Raw genomic sequence first — 20,323 nt, 5'->3', positions numbered from 1 at the left:
ACAATGATGATAGTAGAGGCATATGATGATGATAAAGATGCGATGATGATGATAGTAAAGACATGATGCTAATGACAGTAGACATGATGAGAATGACGGTAGTCATAATGACAACGGTAGTAAAGACATGATGACAGCAGAGGTACAACGATAAGATAGTAAAGACGTGATGACAACCATGGGTTCCGCAGAGATTTACGAACTGTAGTTCGTAAATCTCACTGGTACCCACAGGAATCCATGTTGTCGGCATTCGTCGCTGTTATGCTATGTTTCGTGTGCTTGGGGGCCGTGCTGGCACTGTAGTTTGTCCGCTCACTCGAGGTTTAAAATGGTCAGTTCTGCTGTAATTAAATGTTTTAGCCGTAGAAGTCAGGGATGAGACGGAGCTACAGCCAGCCATAGTGGTTTTTCTAGAATCCCGGCAATCATAAAAACCAGGACAAGGCGACGCTCAAGCAATCGGTTCGCCAGCGTCATAAATGGCTCCGACGATTGGCCAGCACAATCTCGACCAAGCATATAAAGACGAGAGAAGAACGCGGCAAATCCTGGGTGCTAACATCTCCGGTCCCGAGAGAAAACATGAGTAAGAAAGCAACAAAGAAGCAGAGGAAAAAGGCAGACGAAGGGTTAGGCGTGTTTGTTTTGCCGAGACAAGTTGAAGTTGCTCGAGCGCTTGTCAGCTTTATTTAATTTTGTGAATATGCTATTCCAGCGTTTTTCTGCAAAGTAAAAGAGAAAATAACAAGGTAGAGACCTTACAGGTGATGTTTTGCTGCTTTTTTTATGCATATTAAGGCATTGCCAGTGCTACGGGTTCATCAGGACCGCCAAGTTGGACCGCCGATTTCCGCATCTATGCCCCGCCATTCTGACACTGCCAAATGCATGGGACCTTTCACTCTAGGTTATTATATTGTAGCTCTGTGATCTCAACAGAAAAGCTTCCTACCCCAACCAGGGGTTTGTGGACTGCATTTTGTGTCAGGCGAGGAACCTATTTGCGATTGACTAGGAAACAAAAATATTCTGAAATGAGGTCATACAAAGACTGCACTATGACTCCATGCTCCCCTGCTGCCGCCATAAGATGCCGAATGCCTCCAATATGGCGCCAAGGCACTAGTAGCAGATGACAATGTTGGTTTCCATTTCGAGTTTAACCGGAAATGACGTCACGTGCAAGAAGCCTATGATAATAATGAGAGTAAAGACATGAGGGCGATGACGATAGCAAAGGCACGACGACAATGGTGATGAGAAAAAGACAAGATAATGATGATAGTAAAGACATGCCGACAATGACGACTATAAAGGCATGACGACAACAATATGATATTAAGACACGGTGATGATGACAATAATGATGGTAGTAAAGACACGGTGATGGCGACAACGATGGCGACAACAGCTGACCGCAGGGTGGGAGAAGAAAACTCACCGTGCTTCTGGTCCAAGAGCTCCAGCTTGACCAGCACGTCCGACCGCAGCTTTGCAAACCTCACGCGGGCGTCCTGTCGGCAGCGCAGGATCAACCTGCATACGGGCAAGGTTGACCAGGATCCATCCCAGATGCAGCGCTAGAACGGACGACCCTCGACAAAGGCTGCAGTAAGGAAAATACCTGTACTCGTAGTTTCCCGTCTCGACGCGATAGAGAGGCTCTTGCAGAGCTTGGTAGGCGTACTCTTCGTCGTCCATCTCTTTCACCCTCAAGCAGTATGACTGGACAAAGAGAAAGGCACCTCAGAGCACAGCAGCGAAGTCACACACATTCAGTTGCTGACAAAATGGGAATGTCAGGAAGGAGCTGCAGTTGTCCCGCCTCCAGCATGAGCCTTCTACTTTCAATGACGTTTCGGCGTCTTGTGATCCTCAAGTGCGCACCCGCAGCCGAAGCATGGTGGAAGGCAACGAGGGTGTGCTGGAGGCCGGGCAATCGAAATAGCACCCCATCCTTTCCACCTAGTCAGTGACTATGAATAACAAGGTCATAGTGCTGGATCTTCAATGTCACCCACTGGATTCTACCGCAGGGCAGAGATTGGACGTTTCGCCGACTGAACACGAGTACCAGACGAACGCTGACACAGCAATCGTGTCCAGCCTCTGCCCTGCACTAGAATCCAGTAGGTGACATAGAAGATCCTGCGCTACAGCCTCATTATCTAGGAGGCACCAGCCAAGTACATGCACTGTATGACGCATTGCACGAGAGCGAACTCTGAGCACCAAGTATAGAACATAGTTGGACAATAAGAAAATATGTGAGAGCAGTATAACTAACTAACAAGGGAGATTGAAATGTTCTTACGTTTCACTTCAATAGTACAGTTTAATTTAAAATCAGTGGTTATTTTCAGAAAAGCAAAATAGCAATAAAGATTTTGACTAACACCGTAAAATATTAAAAATTTTCTTGCTGCCTACGTTGAGATAGATTCTGCGCGTACCTTTTTCCTCCCCGTAATCTCGCACAACAAATAGTTGGAAGAGAAGACGAGAAACAGTATGATCCAACTCGGGATAATGTCAAGAGCGACTTCGAGGTTTGCACATCCATACGGTGTAGGCACACCTGAACTGGACAGACGTAACCTGTGTGCTATTCGTGGAGTCTTGTCAGCTCTGTGCCCCAGCCCGAACGAGCAATGTATGTGCATACTCACGAGGTACTCAAACTTGGCATCTGCATACTTCTTGATGGTCAGTTTGGTGTCTGGCACGGCCTTGTTCAGGTATGTGTTCAAGTCGCTCAGCATCTGGGGGTGATAAGGGAAACAGTGGCACTTCTCCGCTGCTCGGGGATAACAATGCTGCCACTAGGGGCTGCTACGGCTAAAAGGAAAGCTGGTAGACCTGTAAACTAGAACTACGGAGTCCGACTACGTTGTCCAGGAACGCATCCATTGTGTGCACACACCCTCAAATAATGTCTTCGAAAGAGCTTTACTAGGTGGTTGAATGAGGAAATTCTAGTATATTACAAATAGAGTCCAACCCAGCCAGAAGAGTGTGTATTTAGACTTGTAATAGATGCTGCTGAAGGTGTTGTGGACAACTTTGCAGCTCTCATTTTACCATATTTCCTATTAAAAAAATTGTGTGATATTATATCGCTTAGTCATGACCTATTTCTTAGTGGTATAAGTAGAAATAATTTTTTTTTCTTGGAATACCTTCAAGGCCAAAAGGGCAAGACAAAACAGGTGATTATGCAATAATTATATGTTAAGCTAACAGTAATCCCTCGTTGTAACGAAATAGCTTTTTTAGAATTATCGCTTTTATTGAAGTTCAACGTGGTCCCGACCGAAACACATGCATTTGTAATTGGATTATTCGAAGTGTATCGGCGGCCGGCAACGCTTATTACGAAGGCCGCGGCACCATAAGCACACAAGCCTACAGGGAGACGCACAGGAGACACTTGCGTTCCCTCCCCCTTCTCTACCGAGGCAAACAGCAAACTGGGAAAACGGAGTAAACGGGTGATTGAGGGCAGAGTGCGCAGAGCTGGCAGAGCGCCGCTTCTGATACCGATGCGCCAACGTGGGCAGGAAGCGGCGTCAACTTTCCGACGCCACTTTCGGCACCCGCGGCCAACGCTGGCCGACTTCCGTTGGAATCGGGTCAAGGTAGCGATGGAGCCCTAAGAGATCATCCCTTTGAAAGCCCCCAAAGCGCGTGCCTGTAGCATACTACATGCACAAGTGCATCGTATGAGAGATTGGGAGTGTTTACCAAAAGTCGCCTGAAATGTTTATCGAAAGTCCGAAATCGCCTAAGAATTTGAAATTCCGACATCGGCTCCTTGACACTGTCCACCATTTTGCAGAACAAGTGAGGCATACTGGGCAAGTTCGACGAATTTCTCATGCCGGAGAAAGTGCGCCCGCGACCAGAAGATGAAAGATCACCACCTGCTTCACGCACGTCAGGTTTTCTCTCGTGAGCAGGCCTGCCAAGCCGGCTCACGATTTCCATAGCTGCAACAATCTTTACAGGAGTGTGTAAAAACATATTGTCAAATCCATCGAGGATAATTTTGACTCGTTCACACTTGTCAATGTGGATGTTCCCGTTGTTGTCCCTGCCATGGATGCTGCGATCGTAGACCTGAAATGCAGCCAGAATAAACACGAAGCGACGTCGGGCAGGCACCTCGGGAAACGCCGACGACTGCGGAGACGCGAAACATCCTACGGCTGCTTCAAAACAAAGTGGAGTGCAGCGGTGGTGACAGTGTTCTTGCAATGCCTGGAGCACTTCAGGGAGAACTGATGCCCGGATGAAATTATCGGCAACCTCCACTTAATTATTTTTTGACACGGTAAAGTTGTCAAGGTTTGTTTGACTAAATATACGGTCAGAGTGTTCTGCAGTGTTCCCGTCCACCTTCAAGGCTGCTGGCGCTGTTTTTTTGGCTCTATCGCTTTTGTTGAAACGCTTACCGTATTTACTCGGGTAATCCTCGCACCCCTAATATGAGCCACCAAAAACTGGATTTTCTTTTTCCTGGCGTAATCCTCGCACCCCCAAAACTTCAGCGGTGAAAGTCGCCTGCTCGCGAAACCTGCATGATGCACACGCTCTCCACCGCCCGCATTTTGCGGCGCCGTGCCGTTTAATGCTCTAAGCGCCCAAGGCGCTCTAGGCAGCCTATCGCTATCTCTCAGACGCTAGTCACACTGTCGTTGAGCCGGTTTCGCATGCGCGCAACTAGACGGCGTTCGCGCAGCCCGCGGTTTACCGCAGTCGTCGAGAAATTGGGAGGTGACGATAAGGGGCAACGGCCAGCGATGCTGTGGCTAGGACTGATTCGGACTGAGGTCGTTATCAGCGACGTAGGTAAGTCTTAACTCGGACTGTGTTTGTAAATAAATCTTGCTTTGTGTTGAACCTGTGGTTTTATTGTTAAGGTAGGTCCTGTATTGGTAGTTCTCAAACCTTGTAGGTAGCTGCGGGCGCAAAAACCCAATTTGCAACAGCTTCTTTTTTTTTCTTTTTAAATTTCGCCCGCGTAATTCTTGCACGCCCCAACTTTCCATCGATTTTCCGCAAAAAAAGTGTGAGGATTATGCGAGTAAATACGGTATATCAAATTTTTTTTGCCGTCCTGTTGGCTTCGTTATAACGAGGGATTACTGTATTGGTTTTCGTGATTAAGGGTAGCTATGCTAACATTGCAAAGAATGGTGCACCTCCAAAGAGAAGTTTTACCTGCAACAAAAAGAGGTGAGCATCACACAAAGACCGACATGTACACATTACCCAAAAAAAGTAACTAAATACCATTACTCGTTACTCGCTCAAAGAGTAACTAAATACGTTACTCATTACCGATTCTCAAAAGAAATGTGTTACTTTACCTCAAACGTAAAAAGCGACTTTTCTCGTTACTTTGATAACTAAATTGCTCCTTTTTCATGGTTCTTTTCTTTTCAGTAGTCATTGCACTTAAGCAGTAGCTGCCTCTCAGTTTTCATTGGTTGTGTTTCCCCGCTTCATTGAGAATACATCTCCGGCGATGCTAAAGAGTCGTTCTACTGACGCTCTTGAATGAACGGCAGTGTTGTGCTTCGGGAAGGGCTGGTGCAGCTGGGATTCCCGTTTCTCTTTTTTCTCTCTGCTCCTAAAGTTTGAAGTTGAAAATGGGCTCGGTGCCTTCCCGCGTTGGCAACCTCCAGGTTTATATTCGGTCTGTACATGATTCTAGAAGGTTCAACCAACGAGCCTCGTTGTGTTCTTTGGGTGAGGGACATTTCCAGCTATAGAGTTTGACTGACATGCTCAGCAATAAACGCTGCTATAGCGTCATACTGTATAGTTGTTTTTCGGGTTGCCCATCTGCCTTTGTCGCAACAGACACATACTCAGGTTAGAACTCAAACGAGGCTATTTAAACGTTGCTGTACACGTTACTCCTGAAAAGTAACGAAATACCGTTACTCGTTACTTGGCCTTAAAAGTAACTTAGTATGTTACTCATAACCGAGAAAAGTAAATAGGTAGAAATACCTTGTTATTAGTAACGCGTTACGTACATGTCTACGCGTAGACGTGATGACGGACTCACCGGTCGGATGGTCTTGAGGAGCTTGATGCCATACTTTTCTATGCTGCGGTGAGCCTCGCCAAACTGCGTGAACGCCTCGCTCGCACGGGGCTGTGGCTCACGCACCCCGATCTCCGCAAACACGTCCCCGAACGCTGCGTTGAAAAGGTGTCGGGAGAACCGCGCGTGAGGCACGGTGGTATAAAGCAGGCAGTGACTAATTCGACGCCTGCCTTTAAAATAATTTTTAGCATTACTTTAACGTTCGTGACGCCACTTCCTGAAGACGTGGAAGTACCTAGTTTTACAATTATTTTGACGTTCCCCATCTAAAATATTTTTATCTTTATTTTGACATCTCAAACTTGGTTCGGAGCTTTGGAGTTCTGCACTGGAAAGCGATCGCAAGTGGTGATCAAAGAATATTGCCTTGCTCGCAGTCGGTGGCCTGGTTCAACACGCATTTTCCGAAAACAAATGTCGTCCAATTGACACGTAACATTTGCTTGGTTTATTTCTCGTGTTTTATATAGAGAAAGGAGCTGAATCTTGTGTCAGGAAATTTGCAGCTTAGTGGACAACGTTTGGTGTCGGAAAATGCGTGTACCTCGTGTAAGCACAGCGCAGACTGCAAATATAAAAATTTTTCCTCGGTGCGTCTAAACCTTTGTTGTTTGTTCACATCTGTCAAGAAACATGAAGGAGACAATGTTTGCATGCACAACTTTTTTTCTAACATCCCAATCGTCTCGTAGCCAACCCACTCGTTATACACTCAAACCGAAAAGAAAATCTAAGACTAAACAACGAACCCACGAAACCCTGTTAAAAACAGGGCAGAAGCCAGATACAAAAGCAAGACTGCAACCATCCGAAAATGCGCTCGTACGGTGCTGGAGGCGTAGAGGTACAAAACGCGTGTCAACTTCTGTGCTACCTAGTGTACACACTTATACTTGTTATGACCAGGCAAGACAGAGAGATATCCGGCACGCCTTTGTTGTGAATTCAATATTTTCGGTGAGACGCGTACAAGAGCTGAGAACATCGCTGCTGAGTGTGTTCGAAAGGATCAACTGTCAAGCCAGTCGTGAGGCTTGACAGTTGACAGGCGCCTGCGTTTGTCCTTTTGTGTGTCGGTGTGTGTGATTGATCTTACAATGTTAACCTTAGAATATGAATCACCAGCTCGCCCAAGTTTCCTTTTTATCAGTCGAGCACACAGACGCCATGTAAGACAATTTCAGTGCCAACTAGGATGGGACCGAAACTTTGTAGGCATGCGATGCATAACTCCATTGATACAACACCGACAACACCATCAGAAACTAAACAAAAAAACGGCTGCATTACAGGAAACGTCAAAATAATAAAGCCACTATTTTGACATATTATGGAAGTGACGTTACAGATGCCAAAATAATTATTTTTGATATTTTGACTGTAGACGTCGAAATAGTCTCCACCTATAAGGTGCACTACATCAGATCTCTACCACTTGTACATTATGAGAGGCCAATGCTAAAGACAACCTGTCTTTGGAGGCAAATTAAAGTCCAATGTAAAGAGGAACTGGGATGGTTTTTTGAAGTAGTGATTACAATGCTGTAAAACCTGCTCGTAACAGCTCCAATCACCTAAGATAGTTGCGATATAAAGATGATCACGCAATTGTCTACCTCTCCCACGAAGCAGCAACTGCAGTGGTTTGTGCGCCATGCAAACCAAGCACAGAAAAGCGTGCAATAAGGTGTGCCAGCCCCACTAGTTGTTGCCCTGCAGTGCCGCCAGTAAAGATCAGTCAACGATCAATTGTGACTGTACGTTTGCATGTGGATAAAAGTTGGCAGAGAAGAGGTGAAAATATTCCCAACCCTCGTTATTTTACAAGCAAACGCACCGACGACCGCTTATCTTTTCCTAGGACACTTAAATTTCTCGACAGTTACCTCGAACAATCTCGAGGCTGCATGTCGACTCTAGGTGCGTCTACGAAACGGCGCCCACCAATCCACCCCGCAACTGCCGTGCCCAAGTCCGCCCGCAGAGCAGAGGAGTTCCCTCGAGCCATGAGGCCTGGTTTGACGCCAAACGTTGGTCGATTTGCCAATGAAATGTTCAGTTAATCGAAACGCGACGCGTGGCATCATATTTTGGTGTGTGCTTACCTCTGTACACATGGCAGATGTCGAAGAAGGCCTTGAGCATGTGGTGCGTGTGCTCCATCAGGCCCTTGTAGATCTGTTCGTTCCTCGACAGTTCTTCCAGCTTCTTCACCAGGCTGTCTGCAGTATACAAGTGAGCACCATGCTCGCAAGGAAGACCGTTGTCAAAGGTTACCCTATGCGGAATTTTCACAGTTGAACCGGATGTTTAAGGGCTGGCTCAGATGCCTGCATCAACAGCAACGTTCAAGATACCAGGACAACTGTGACTCAAGATTGCTTGACGGAATACTTTTTGTATTGTTTGAAACATTTTTTACAGCAAACGGTTCTCCTGGTGACTCTGCCATTTCTGTCACTGCAGTTGTGCTAAATGCAAACAACACGGCTATGTCAACCAGGCATAATGGTGGCATCATGCTGATTTTTCCACACCAGCAAAATTGAAGGTCTCTGAGAGCACGAAAAAGGCAGACGAGAACTGGTTCTCACAAGTTGATCCGTATACGCTGAAATCCCGTAAGGGCGCCCACCCAAGACGAAGATAAATGGTGAAAAACATAAGGATGGGACGGCAAAACTTTATAAAAGAAAAGTGATAAAACACCTGGGCCTCCGCTACAGACCTTGTGAAACGGGAACTGATGCCACCCATTGCAGACACTGCGAATTCGCATGTCACGATGCGATGAACGTGCGGCAACTTGCTACAAACTTCTGCGACACGCTAAAAGATATTGCGGATTGCAAACGCAGCAGATATATTTGCTTTTCACAGTGCTAAGGACATGCGGGAACCCGCCGCGAACTCACACGTCGTGAGAACCGATATCGTACACCACGGAAGCGGCAGATTTGTGTTTCACGGTGCAAAAACACGCGGGGATAACTCGCATGCCACGGGAACCAATATTGCATGCGCAGATTGCGGACAAAGAAATGCGGGGACTCGCTACGAACTCGCACACACACGGGAGCGGACATTGCAGGTCGCGAACGCAACGGACTCGCGTTTTCCAATGCAATAAACGCGCGGGATAAACTCGCACGTCACAGGAACCGATATCGCGTGCGCAGATAGGGGACAAAAACGTGTGAACCCACCACGAACTCGCTCGTCCCATGTACCGGTACGGCAGATCGCACGGTTGATGCGATTCCTGTCCCGCAGGAATCGGGAGGGTGGGCGACGTTTCTGAATTTTCGTGTTATAGATATTTAGCCAGAAAAAAGGGATGGAAAACCTCCCAGGGGAGGATGTCCTGACGCAATTTTACGGTACGTTGCCTTCGATTCACGAAGTTCGGAGCAAGTGATTCGGGAAATTTGTTTTCATGTCGAAGCTATCGCAGCAGACATTCTTATGGCTCGAAGTTTTTTAAAATGTCTATTCTGTTAGGAAAAAAATGCTGTACGGACAAAGCAAGCTCACCGTTGCAGAGAATGGCTCTGCTGAGACCCAATGCATCTGCCGTGGTCGAGCTCATATTCTCCACAATGCGGTGCTTGGCCTTCTTCAGCACTGCACCGTAGCAGAAAAGGCAGTGCATCACTGCCACGGCTCCAAAGGCACCTCAGAAGAGCTCTGAAGTCTGAAAGCTTGTTCTAGCCAATATCGATACACAGTACACAAAACAGCTCCAGTTGTAGGTTTGAATTTGCATCGAACCAAGATATTGCGACCCTAATAAAATTATAGAACTGTACCATGCTTATAACACAAGCAAGACCTTTTCTCTTCTTTTTTCTTTATATTACATCAACGAAGTTAGAAAACGGGCTGTGTATGCGGCATGACTGTGATTGATCTCAGATATATATTCGTACACTCCCCTGCCTGGAAGGAGGGCTTGAACCTATGCACTGACAAGCACTGCACAAAAGTGGCGGGAAGTAAAAAGTACAAATATGACTGTGACTGTGACAAAAAATTACAAATATGACTGTGACTAACAATAATTTTTTTTTTCTAAACTTTCGTTTGAACATCAACGACTAGATGATGTAGCGACACTTTTATGGGTGTAAACAATACATATCTGCCTACTGAGAAACTTGAAAAGCAACCTCCGGCTGGAGTGACCCAAACAAAAAGTGAATATACCGGGAAACATCAACTGTGTAATTGAGGCTGCACCAAATTAGTTTGTAGCGCTAGCTCTAGAAGACTTCCATAATGAGTAGAAGAATCTGACCAATGTCCAGACTCTTGCCCTGCTTTGGATCGGCGTGCAACTTGTTGTAGTTGATGACCACTTCTTTCTGCAACAAAAGAGTTCTATGTATTCTCGCTCACAGAAGGGAACAGTTCTGTAAGCAGTTCAAGGGGCCCTCTAACGATTTTTGGGCTGGTTTGGAATTTGCTCCGAGACAAAGCTCATAAAACGTAAAAACAGGGAGGAAAAAAAATTTTTTTTCTTTTTTGAGAAATGCAATTTATTTTGGGTGTTTCGAGAAAATTAAAGATCACGAAAAACAATCAAAACATTTAAGCTCTGTGACATGTTATGGACAATTGATCGATTGGAGGCTTGGGGCGAGGCGGCTGGCCAATCGGCTGCGGGTTAGGTTCGTGGCTGCTGCGCCGAGGACGAGTATGCATCGTCGCCGTAGCGCCCCATGCATCGTCCGAGATTCAGGCTCCGATCACGATTGTGCAGGCCCGATCACGATCATGCGGGCGTCGTCTGCTATGCCGCGGCCAAGGAGAGCCCGACGAAACTGTGTCCGTGCGGTCTCGTGCGCTCTGCTCATTTCTTTCGCTTCCCCCGTTTGGTATCGGTGAAATTGGTGCAATCGAAGCAGCGATTAAGGTCAGGGGTTAGCCGCACCGTGATAGGCTAAAAAAAGAAATAGAATAATGGAGATCACGAGTTTAAAGAAGCATTTATTTTCTCACGAATATCGCACAAAGGTCGACGCCAGTCGAAGTCGCTCGGCACGAATCCGCCGGCCGGCTTTTGTTCGGACGAATCGACACTTGGCATTTGTTGTTTTGAGTGGCAACGACAAGCACGTGATCGTACGTAGCTTATATACGAAGTCGTCCCGAATTCTAACTAACTCTCTACCTTTGGCATGTCATCCAGCTTCGAGCTTTTGCTGGCATTCGGCGCAAGCGAGTCCGGCTCGTTAGGCCTATGAAGCTTCTAGGGATAACGACTGAAGCATGCGCAAATTCGTTCAATGGAGCACGCTGATGTGGAAACCAACACAAGAAACACGAGGACGCCAAACCGACCGATGAGAACAGCTGGCGCACGACACACGGCTGGAGCAGCGGATTCCTTCGCAGAAATGAGTGTCCCACTGGGTCTGTTGTTTCGACATACCGAATGGCGATTCCTGAATGTGGCTGAGGGGGGGCGCTTACGCAAGCCGGTCCTGTGAAGGGGGGGGGGGGGGAGGGGGGGGGGCGTCTTCATAATTTTTTTTTTTTTTTTTTTTTAGTGCGAATGCATTGATTGCTTTATGGAGAGGGCTGACGTCATCAGTTTGAAGCGCGAAAACGGCTCCTAGTTTCCTTCGGTCCCATTAGCTGGCGCGCGTCGACAGGGCTCCTATTGGCCGCTACGCTCATCAGTTTCCACAACCGCTCACCCCATGGTGCTGAGTCTCCATCAACGCGGCGTTAACACGGAGCGTCCAAGGTCACTGTGCCCAGGGGAGCACACGCGCTGACCGCCAACGGAAAGTACGCAGCAGACAAGAAAGGGAGAGGACGAGCGGCTTGCATGCTTTCGCATTCACAACTCATAAGAAGTGCTTAGGTGTACCTCAATCTTTTTGTTTCTAAACATATGAAACATTTTTCCTTTCTTTTTCTTTAGCTTTTCTCGTTAATAAAGCTACCTTTTCAAAGAATAACGATATTTCACGGAGTGATACGCTTTTTTTAGCCTGCATAAAAGGAATTCTGACATCTCTTTCCAACGCTGCCAATCGCAAAGTCGACCCATGAAACGTCACCAACCGCTCGTTTTTAACACACTGGAGCACCATCAGACGTTGCACTGTTTTTGCCTGATCAAATTAAGATACAACGCACTTATATTTTGTAGCAAATAATAATAATAATAACTAATAAGGCAATACTATAAAAAGCACGAAAGCTCAAATATCGTTAGAGGGCTCCTTTAAAACAACCACATTACGTTTTTGACCCAAAAATGTCTGTTTCATTAGATGCAGCTATAATAATGTAGCATTAAAACCCGTAAGATATTGAAAAATAAATTTCCTGCTGCGAGGAAAAAACAACCGCATCTCCACGTGGTGAATGATGTTGATTGGGGCGAAGCTCTGGTGGTGCTTGTCTGCGTAGACGCTGAGCCGCAGCATGCCGAGCCTTTCGTTCGTTTTCATCGATGTCACGCTGCGGTCAAATGCTCAAATGCGTATATAACCACGTTCCATACCACACATTCTCTTTCTGACACAGATGAAAACGAACGAAAGGCTCGGCATGCTGCGGCTCAGCGTCTACGCAGACAAGCACCACCAGAGCTTTGCCCCAATCAACATCATTCACCACGTGGAGATGCGGTTGTTTTTTGTTTTTTTATGCCCTACATGAGCACGGCAGGGACGGCGCCAAAGGGATGCGAGGGGTGGCGGGCGCCTCCCCTAAAATTTCTTCTGCCACCCCAAGATGAAGCAGCTTTGTGCACAAATAATTGCCTACGACGTCGGCTTGAAGACCCAGTGCAACGAGTGTCCAGACTTTAGAGCCGTTCATGCGTTTTATTTGTTTTTCTATTAACTTCCAGCCACTGGAAGTCGTACCGCGGGTAGCATGCCTTCATGTCTCCCTAACCGCGGGCGAGTAAGCTATCAAGCGCTTTAGAAAAAGCAGCTTCCCTTTGTGACGCCTGCTGGCTTTCCTCCGTATTCCGCTCTGTGGTGCTTATGTTCAGCGGAGACCGGAAACGTGAACGAAGGGGAGCTTACTTAAAGTCGAGGTCATGGGGAATTCCGGACTGTCTCAGAAAGGGAAGCAAAACCTGGTTCTGAGGCTGAGCACAGGGGGCAGAGGTCCCTGCTGTGATACCCCCCCCCCCCCCCCCCCCCCCCCCCCGTCTTCCTCCTCTTGTCTCCGGATTTCCCTTTTCAATGAGCACACCGCATAAGCTATCTTGCATAAGCCCGTGGGCGACAGCACCTCAAAGCAACCGCCCCTCCCCCTCCCCCCCCCTCCCCCCTCCCCATTTTGGTTCGCCTCCCCACTGCCCCCCCATTATGAAGATCCTGGCGCCGTCCCTGGAGCACGGGCTCACGTGCTCATGAGCACGTGAGCATGCGACCTCACGAGCACGAGCACCCGACGCCGGGCATCGGACGGACATACGGACATGGCTAGCCCCTAAGTAGCTTCGCCCCTAAAAAAAAAGAAGTAGTTCCAGTTTGTTGTTTTGCAACGCACCCAGCTCGGATGAGACATTTTCTAAGTCAATGGTTCCCTGTTTACGAGAGTTCCATAGTAAAAAATGAAAACTCCAGGCCTCTCCCACATTGCCCAAATGAGACTAAGAAACCACCCATACATTTTTTTGCACAGAATACGGTCAATGACTATCGGTCCAACACTCATTTAACTGGCACTCTACTCTGTTTCAGCCTTACGACGAACCAGAGAAGATGCCACAAGCCACCGAATCCGATCCCTTGCCACGTGCGTGTCACGCAACCTCCGGGAAGGACGCAGCGACACGCGTAGCATGTAGTCACGTGCTACACCGACAAGCGAGTTGAAATGGTTCATAGTGTCCATTACAACCCAATTGTAAGATGAAACGGATTATAAAACAAGAACCAAGCGAAATCTTTCTGCATGCTTTTGACTATCCTGTCTGAAACCTTGTACTGGAATGAGAGCCTTCACGGGGAGCTCAAATAGCCACCCTTGCTGTTTTTGGCGCCGACACATGCGGCCAGAAACGCGTCTCTTGACACGGCGCTCGGCAAGACAACGGCGGATCACGCACCTTGACGTTCTGTATCATCTTGGCCACCTCCACCTTGGTCTTGCTCTTGACGGGCGTGCCGTTCACACCCACAATCTCGTCGCCCGACTGCAACGTGCCATCACGTGCGGCGGGGGTGTTGTCGAACACCTGCACGACGTCCCGCGTCAGTTATAGCCCTGCACCTTTTTCTGTCACGGTGCATTTCGGCGTAAGAGAACGGGATAAAGGGAATTCTTGCATTCGTGAATCGGGCAGTCGCAAACAAGAATCGGTTACACGCAGAGGGCGGCAAAAGCATCCCGAGAGGAAAGGTCTCTATTTCGATACGTGGAGATGGCAGCGGGTTGGAGGAGGACAGCCATTCGGGCAAATGGACGAGGATGGGTGGGTATGCAGGAGGGGGAGGGGAAAGTATAAAGGAGGAGAAGAGGGGGAGGGGAGAGAATGAGGAGGGAAAGAGAAGATGGGAGGAGGAGGGGAGGGCATGGAGGAGGAGGGGCACACCCTCCCCTCTTTCTCCTCAAAGCGGCATTCTAATTTCGTATTACAGAGATTTCCAAACGTCTTTCATGTTTGTTTTTCCACTCCAACTTTCTATTATGTGTTGAGATACCGATTTAGGATTTTTTATTAGGTTTATTTTTCATTCGTAATTATTCATTTTCCGGTCCTCGAGACAATAACAGATTCCCTAATTATTTATTATTTATTCAGTATACCTTTCAGTGCCCAAAGGCATTACAGAAAGGGGGGGGGGGGGGGGGGGGGGGGGGTGCGATAAAGTGAGAAGAAAACAATAAACAAAATCTAGGTCAATGATGAAAATTTGCAAGTGGAAGGAAAATTAAAATGAACAATCATTATACATAGATTAACACAGTTGACACAATCAGGTGACCAGATTCAAGCATCCGTCATTAAATCTCAAAATAAACACAGTGTTCGACGATAATATGACCAGTGACTCGTTTTAAACAATTCCATTGATGAGTGGTCCGGCCTTTTGGCCAAAAAGTTGGGAAACTCTGGCATAGATTATGAAACTTACATTGTTACCAATATTAACAGTGTCATTGATGTTGAAATTAAAGAGAAGTGGTCCCAGTATAATTCCTCGCGACATGCCATCAGTTTCTGGCCCAAGATCCTATCGGTTTCTTATTTATTTGAATGCACTGGAAGCGATTGCAAATGCAACTTCTAATCATATCTAAAGCAACAAGAAGCAAAGATCTCAGACCAGTGTTACCACTTGAACACAGACTGTTGATCAGGTGTGTTGAGAACACGTGTGCGGCTTTCTGAATTTTGCTTCCGGCTTTCTGTGTTTTTGTGGTGGTGTACCAAACAGAAGACCGTCTGGTCGTTTTGGGGCACTCAAATATAATAATAAATATAATGATGATGATGACTGGAAAAAGACCGCTCCTCTCCTCCCCCCCCCCCCCCCTCACGCACCTGCACCACGTAGAGGCACGGACAGAGCGGTGCTCCTCCCCCGATGCTGATGCCGATGAGGTTGCTGTCATCTTTCTGGATCACCACACTTCCAGAGGTCACCGTCATGCCCCTGGCAGCATTGTCACCAAACATTACTCAATGGATTGTCGGATCAATGTGTGGCTTAAAAGATGCTGAATAGCTCGCTTCCGATACAGCTGGTTTATGAATTAAATCATTACTACATCAGTGATTTCACTAAATGAGTATACCTCAAATGCCTGCATCCCTGCAACAAGCCTGCCACAATGTTTGCTTACTGCAGTCTTTTGCAACATACGATTTTCAGGAAAAGCCCTGCCTTCAGCACATGCTCGTTGCCTTGTCATGCTTTGGCTACTTCATCATGCTTTGGCTTGTGCTGGAGGTGGAGCTTCCACTGCATGCTTTATGCTACAACAAGCAGTGAACCATATTAAGACTGATGTTACATAACATGAAATGAACCAACAAAAGCAATAACACTTTTCCTTATCATAGTCATATTTCTATGAAGCTAGCGGCATAAACTAGTCCAATAGTATGCCCAGTTGAAAATTCCCATTAGGTTTCCATAGGAAATTTCTTATTGGTACCACTTGGATTTTTAGACAACCAATTGGTCACTGCCAACGAGAACCAATGGGAACCATTTAAAACCCATTCAGGTTCAACTGGAAAAATAATTCCAATGGGTTAGACCCATTGGCCAGTGTGCTTCCAGTTGGAACCCATTAAAACCAATTGGTTCCAATTAAAACCAGTTAGAATTCCAATTGGATTTAATGGGAATTTTTAGCTGGGATACGTTTTCTGACTACCTCACCACTTCGCTTGGATTAGGGAAATCCAGGTGACCTTCAGTCCCTTTTATGGTAATCTGTTTCTTTTTCTCATTAATCCTTGTCACACCAGTATCTTCAATTTCTCAGTTGTGCGGGCACCTGTGCCAGCATTTAACTCACCAGAAACTTTTCCACACATTGAAGCCAAGTTGTGGTGAGCTTGTAATACCGGTATCCCAACCCCACAAAAGATATTTGCTAAAACACTCGACAGGGCCTCTTGTCTGCCTGCATTCCCCACACGCTTTATTGTCTTTCAATTCGTCAAAGAATCTAAATAATCGGACCTGAACTTCGAGTTCCTGCTTTAGATTAAACTAGTTTGAACCAAAGCTTCTTCAAAGAAAGGGCAGGCATGACAGGTATGCTAAAGAGGCATGAAGGGTTCTTGTAGCTCATACTGTCCATGCTAGTAATATGAAATGCCAGTAATACTACTACTCATTCAGTTTTTTTTGTTTTTTTTTTCTGTTAAACTTATAAGAGGTTTTCCTGGAACAATGAGCTTGTCAACCATAAAACTTTTATGAACTACTTTAATATTAAAATAATCTCGCATTCCAATCAAGTATTTGCAATGTTCACTTCCACATGTCCACTTTCCCACAAGGCACGTGGAGCTGTCATCCAAGTGACGAATTCAGGCGAATGAACGGTAAAGCTCAAATCGCACTTTATAATGTCAATCTTCTGGAACTTAGGTTCAAGTCACTGTTCCTGGGTACAAGTGTTATCAGTTATTCAATATTCATTTGCCTTCCTTCATCAGTTGCTGTGATTGCCCCTCTCCCATACCGTGTGGAAAGGTAGACACACGTGCAGGCTTTTTACCCGAAAAAGGTTGCCTAATTTTTTTTTTTTTACTAGATACGGTAATTGATTGCTTACAACTAAATTGACTGTTCACTCAAGAACTTCTAGAGTTGATAGTTCATTTCGTTCATCTTGGATGTTACAGCACTAACAGTGCAAGCATTTGATTACGCACTTTGCAGCCACTGCAATGGCATGGCAGCCTGGCTGCATGACAGTGCAGATGTAAGAGCACAGTCGTGTCATGATTGCACATGTGACATTCATATCTAGAACCACTCCTGCAAGCTGGCACAGCTGTTAATGTTCCTACCTAGCTGTTTCCATTTAAACAAAAAATTATCCTTTGTCCCTGAACGTCATAAACAGCTTTATTTTCTGTAAAAGAAGGGAGATTTTATGGTTATATTTTGAAAGGAATCAAGCGAGAGTGATATCTATAAAGTGAATGATGAAAAGGAGCGTACTTTGGTCACAGACATTCTTAATGTCTTCGAATTTTAGATGTCTTAAATTTAGAAGTGGCCAACAAAGCAAGTTTGCTGAATGAGGGAGATATTTGATTGACGAGCAAAAACGAGACATGACTGTACTTTACAACCATCCTGATCACAAAAGCGAGGCTGCCATGCGATGCTCGTCTAGTGTTAGACAGTGCTAAAGTACAGCAATCAACTTAAGAATCATCACACTGTCTATAGACAAGACTCACACACTTTCCTCTCCACAAAGTAGGAATCTAGCCAAGTACAGAAATTTAGGGAAAGCCCAGAAAATAACGAGGCAGACAACTTTCTCACGCAAACAACTGTGCAGCAATGCAGAGCTTGTACTACTTCTAGATGCCTAAAATCCAGTGCAGATTTCACTCTTTGAAACAAACACTTTCTGAGCCTCACCGTCTGCCATTCTCACTGCATAAACGGCGTTGATTACTTATATGCACGCACCACAAGAAAACAGTTGCATGAGGCTTGCTTATAAACAGTGCGGAAGTTAACCGAGTGAATGTGACATAGTTTAATCGAACCCCTGTTCATGTTCCTTTTTGTAGAACACACCATTACAAAACAAATAATGCATTTGTAATATAGTTGGGTGACTCGAGAGAGCCGTACGGCAAGAGCTTCCGGTTTAAGCCTAAGAATTGAAGATGCAGAGGCAAAAATGCAAAACACACGAGGAAAACAAAGGGACAACATACATGCGATCCTCCATCATAAAGATACGGTAAAGATCCGACGAGTCGTCTGGATCCTCGGTGGGTATTCGTCGATAGGCGCACTCTTCAGACATCGTTAGCGCCCGAAGCGCTCACAACACCGCTGAGGGGGCAGAACAATGGCGTCAACACAAAACATGCGATAACGCAGGGAAACATGCTACCATCGTATACGCGCGTTTGCACAAGAGCAACAGAAAAGAAAGACAAACAAAAAGACGAAGTCGAGCAACCAAACGAGCAAAGAAGCACAGCCATGTCTCGTTTAAATAAACCGTGGAGCAAGCGTCCACCGCTGCACGGCACCTCAATGCAGCATGGATGCTTTTGCACGGTCATGCAATAGTTATACAATCGGCGAACAAGCGAGCAAATAGATGAAGACCAGAGCGTCACCGCACCCTGGTAGTTCATTTTAAATGTGTAAAGGGATATTCAATAAGAAGAATTAGAATTGTTCCAGTGCATCATGCGACCAGATGTGTAAACATTAGAATGTAACGGTCTCTAGCTTTAGCCTTCGTTCCCATTAAGTAGTGCAAGACGTAGAAGCTGTGAAGGGGTAGAGCTGTCCCAAAGGAGAGCTTTGCTTTCGCCACACAACGGGTATGTAAAGCGTGTCTTCAGCAGTGTGTGCATAACAACCCTCTGCATGTCGTGACATCCGGGCTACCAGCATTCCTACCAAGCAACAGGGCTCATGCTTGTAGCTTCGCTCGCCTCGCACGTCAAGTATTAAACAAACCATGGTTCCTTCCTACACACAACTGACTTCTTTTTCAAGCTAACCAAAAAAAGAAGAAGAGAAAGAAAGGAAGTGCTTATCCTGACGCTTCATCACTCTTTGTTTTTAATGTAGCGCTATCCCATCTGTTTTCAACACACTCGTTCACTCATCCATATGGCACGAGCAAGTTTCGGCACGCGAAGAAACAAACACGTCGCGAGTTAGAAGCACGACTAGATGCAAAGCAGGGGTGCAGTGCGGGAAAGTCGAACGCGTTGAATGCAGTTTCAGAACGACACAAGAAAAAACAATCAACTTGCCTCGCGCGGTGAGCCGCTTGCGCTACAGCTACGCACAATAAAGAACACTTTTTTTTTTCTTTTTCACCAAAGCAGGCGACGAAAAAATATAAAGCGTAGCTTTCGTGAGAGTACCGCAGGTGAGCTGACGGCACGTCACGATGCCAGCTGTCGCGTTTCGTGCCACGCAGAGGCGATCCTGGCAGAACCGATCACGCCAAAGAAAGGCGAGCGATTGGAGGAAAAGGGGCTTCCGCAATTAAGACGCTTTCGAGGGTTGGGCCGAACAAATGCGTCAGCGAAAAAGCGATAAGTCGTTTCCGTTTGGAAACAGAGCATCGCGCGAGTTTGAAGAAAATATACAAGGGGTGGGGAAGCGGTAGTAGTACGTACATTTTGTCCTCCTCGAAATAGCAGTTTTCTTCGAGGTCCAACATTTTGAACTGCGGCGATTTGTCGGAATAAATAAGAGAAAAGAAGGCGCCTCAAACGAAGCGCGATTAGGAACTCCGCACTGCTTTCGAACACTGATGCTACTGCTGAAAGGATTGAAGCACCGGCTGCGCGCCGGCCATTGGGATCTTGCCAATCTTGCTGTCTTCGGCCACCTGACAAACCCTACGCGTCACAATTTTTTTTCCTTCAAATTACTGAAAAGCTAGCAAAAAACATCTATAGTAATTGCTCATAAGAAGGAAAAATTATAAAATTATTAATTATTTGTGACGGCCAGGTTTTGAAAAGTG

The 20,323-nt window shown here is 46.2% G+C and overlaps 1 protein-coding gene across 3 annotated transcripts in view; it reads right to left on the bottom strand.

Annotated features, from left to right (window-relative positions):
• LOC8037020 (PRKCA-binding protein) overlaps positions 1-20,150 on the bottom strand; it is a 29,535-nt gene extending 9,385 nt beyond the window's left edge. Inside the window, exons 1-11 of one of the 3 annotated variants that reach the window (XM_029981202.4) lie at positions 19,971-20,087; positions 18,534-18,654; positions 15,651-15,762; positions 14,211-14,339; positions 10,422-10,488; positions 9,659-9,748; positions 8,230-8,346; positions 6,083-6,216; positions 2,673-2,765; positions 1,628-1,728; positions 1,445-1,539 (exon numbers count right to left, since the gene is read on the bottom strand). In XM_029981202.4, coding sequence (XP_029837062.1) covers positions 1,445-1,539; positions 1,628-1,728; positions 2,673-2,765; positions 6,083-6,216; positions 8,230-8,346; positions 9,659-9,748; positions 10,422-10,488; positions 14,211-14,339; positions 15,651-15,762; positions 18,534-18,625 — 1,030 coding nt within the window. In that variant the 5' untranslated portion in view covers positions 18,626-18,654; positions 19,971-20,087. Of the gene's footprint in view, positions 1-1,444; positions 1,540-1,627; positions 1,729-2,672; positions 2,766-6,082; positions 6,217-8,229; positions 8,347-9,658; positions 9,749-10,421; positions 10,489-14,210; positions 14,340-15,650; positions 15,763-18,533; positions 18,655-19,598; positions 19,663-19,970 lie in introns of those variants that run through there. The other 2 variants (XM_029981203.4, XM_029981204.4) reach the window with 2 other exon arrangements.
• Positions 20,151-20,323: the final 173 nt, after the last annotated feature.

This window comes from Ixodes scapularis, unplaced genomic scaffold (assembly GCF_016920785.2).
Source record: "Ixodes scapularis isolate PalLabHiFi unplaced genomic scaffold, ASM1692078v2 PGA_scaffold6__148_contigs__length_123643588, whole genome shotgun sequence".
Classification (NCBI taxonomy): Eukaryota; Metazoa; Arthropoda; class Arachnida; order Ixodida; family Ixodidae; genus Ixodes; species Ixodes scapularis.
The sequence above is the reverse complement of the archived record's forward strand: the minus strand, read 5'-3'. Positions and strand labels throughout refer to the sequence as shown.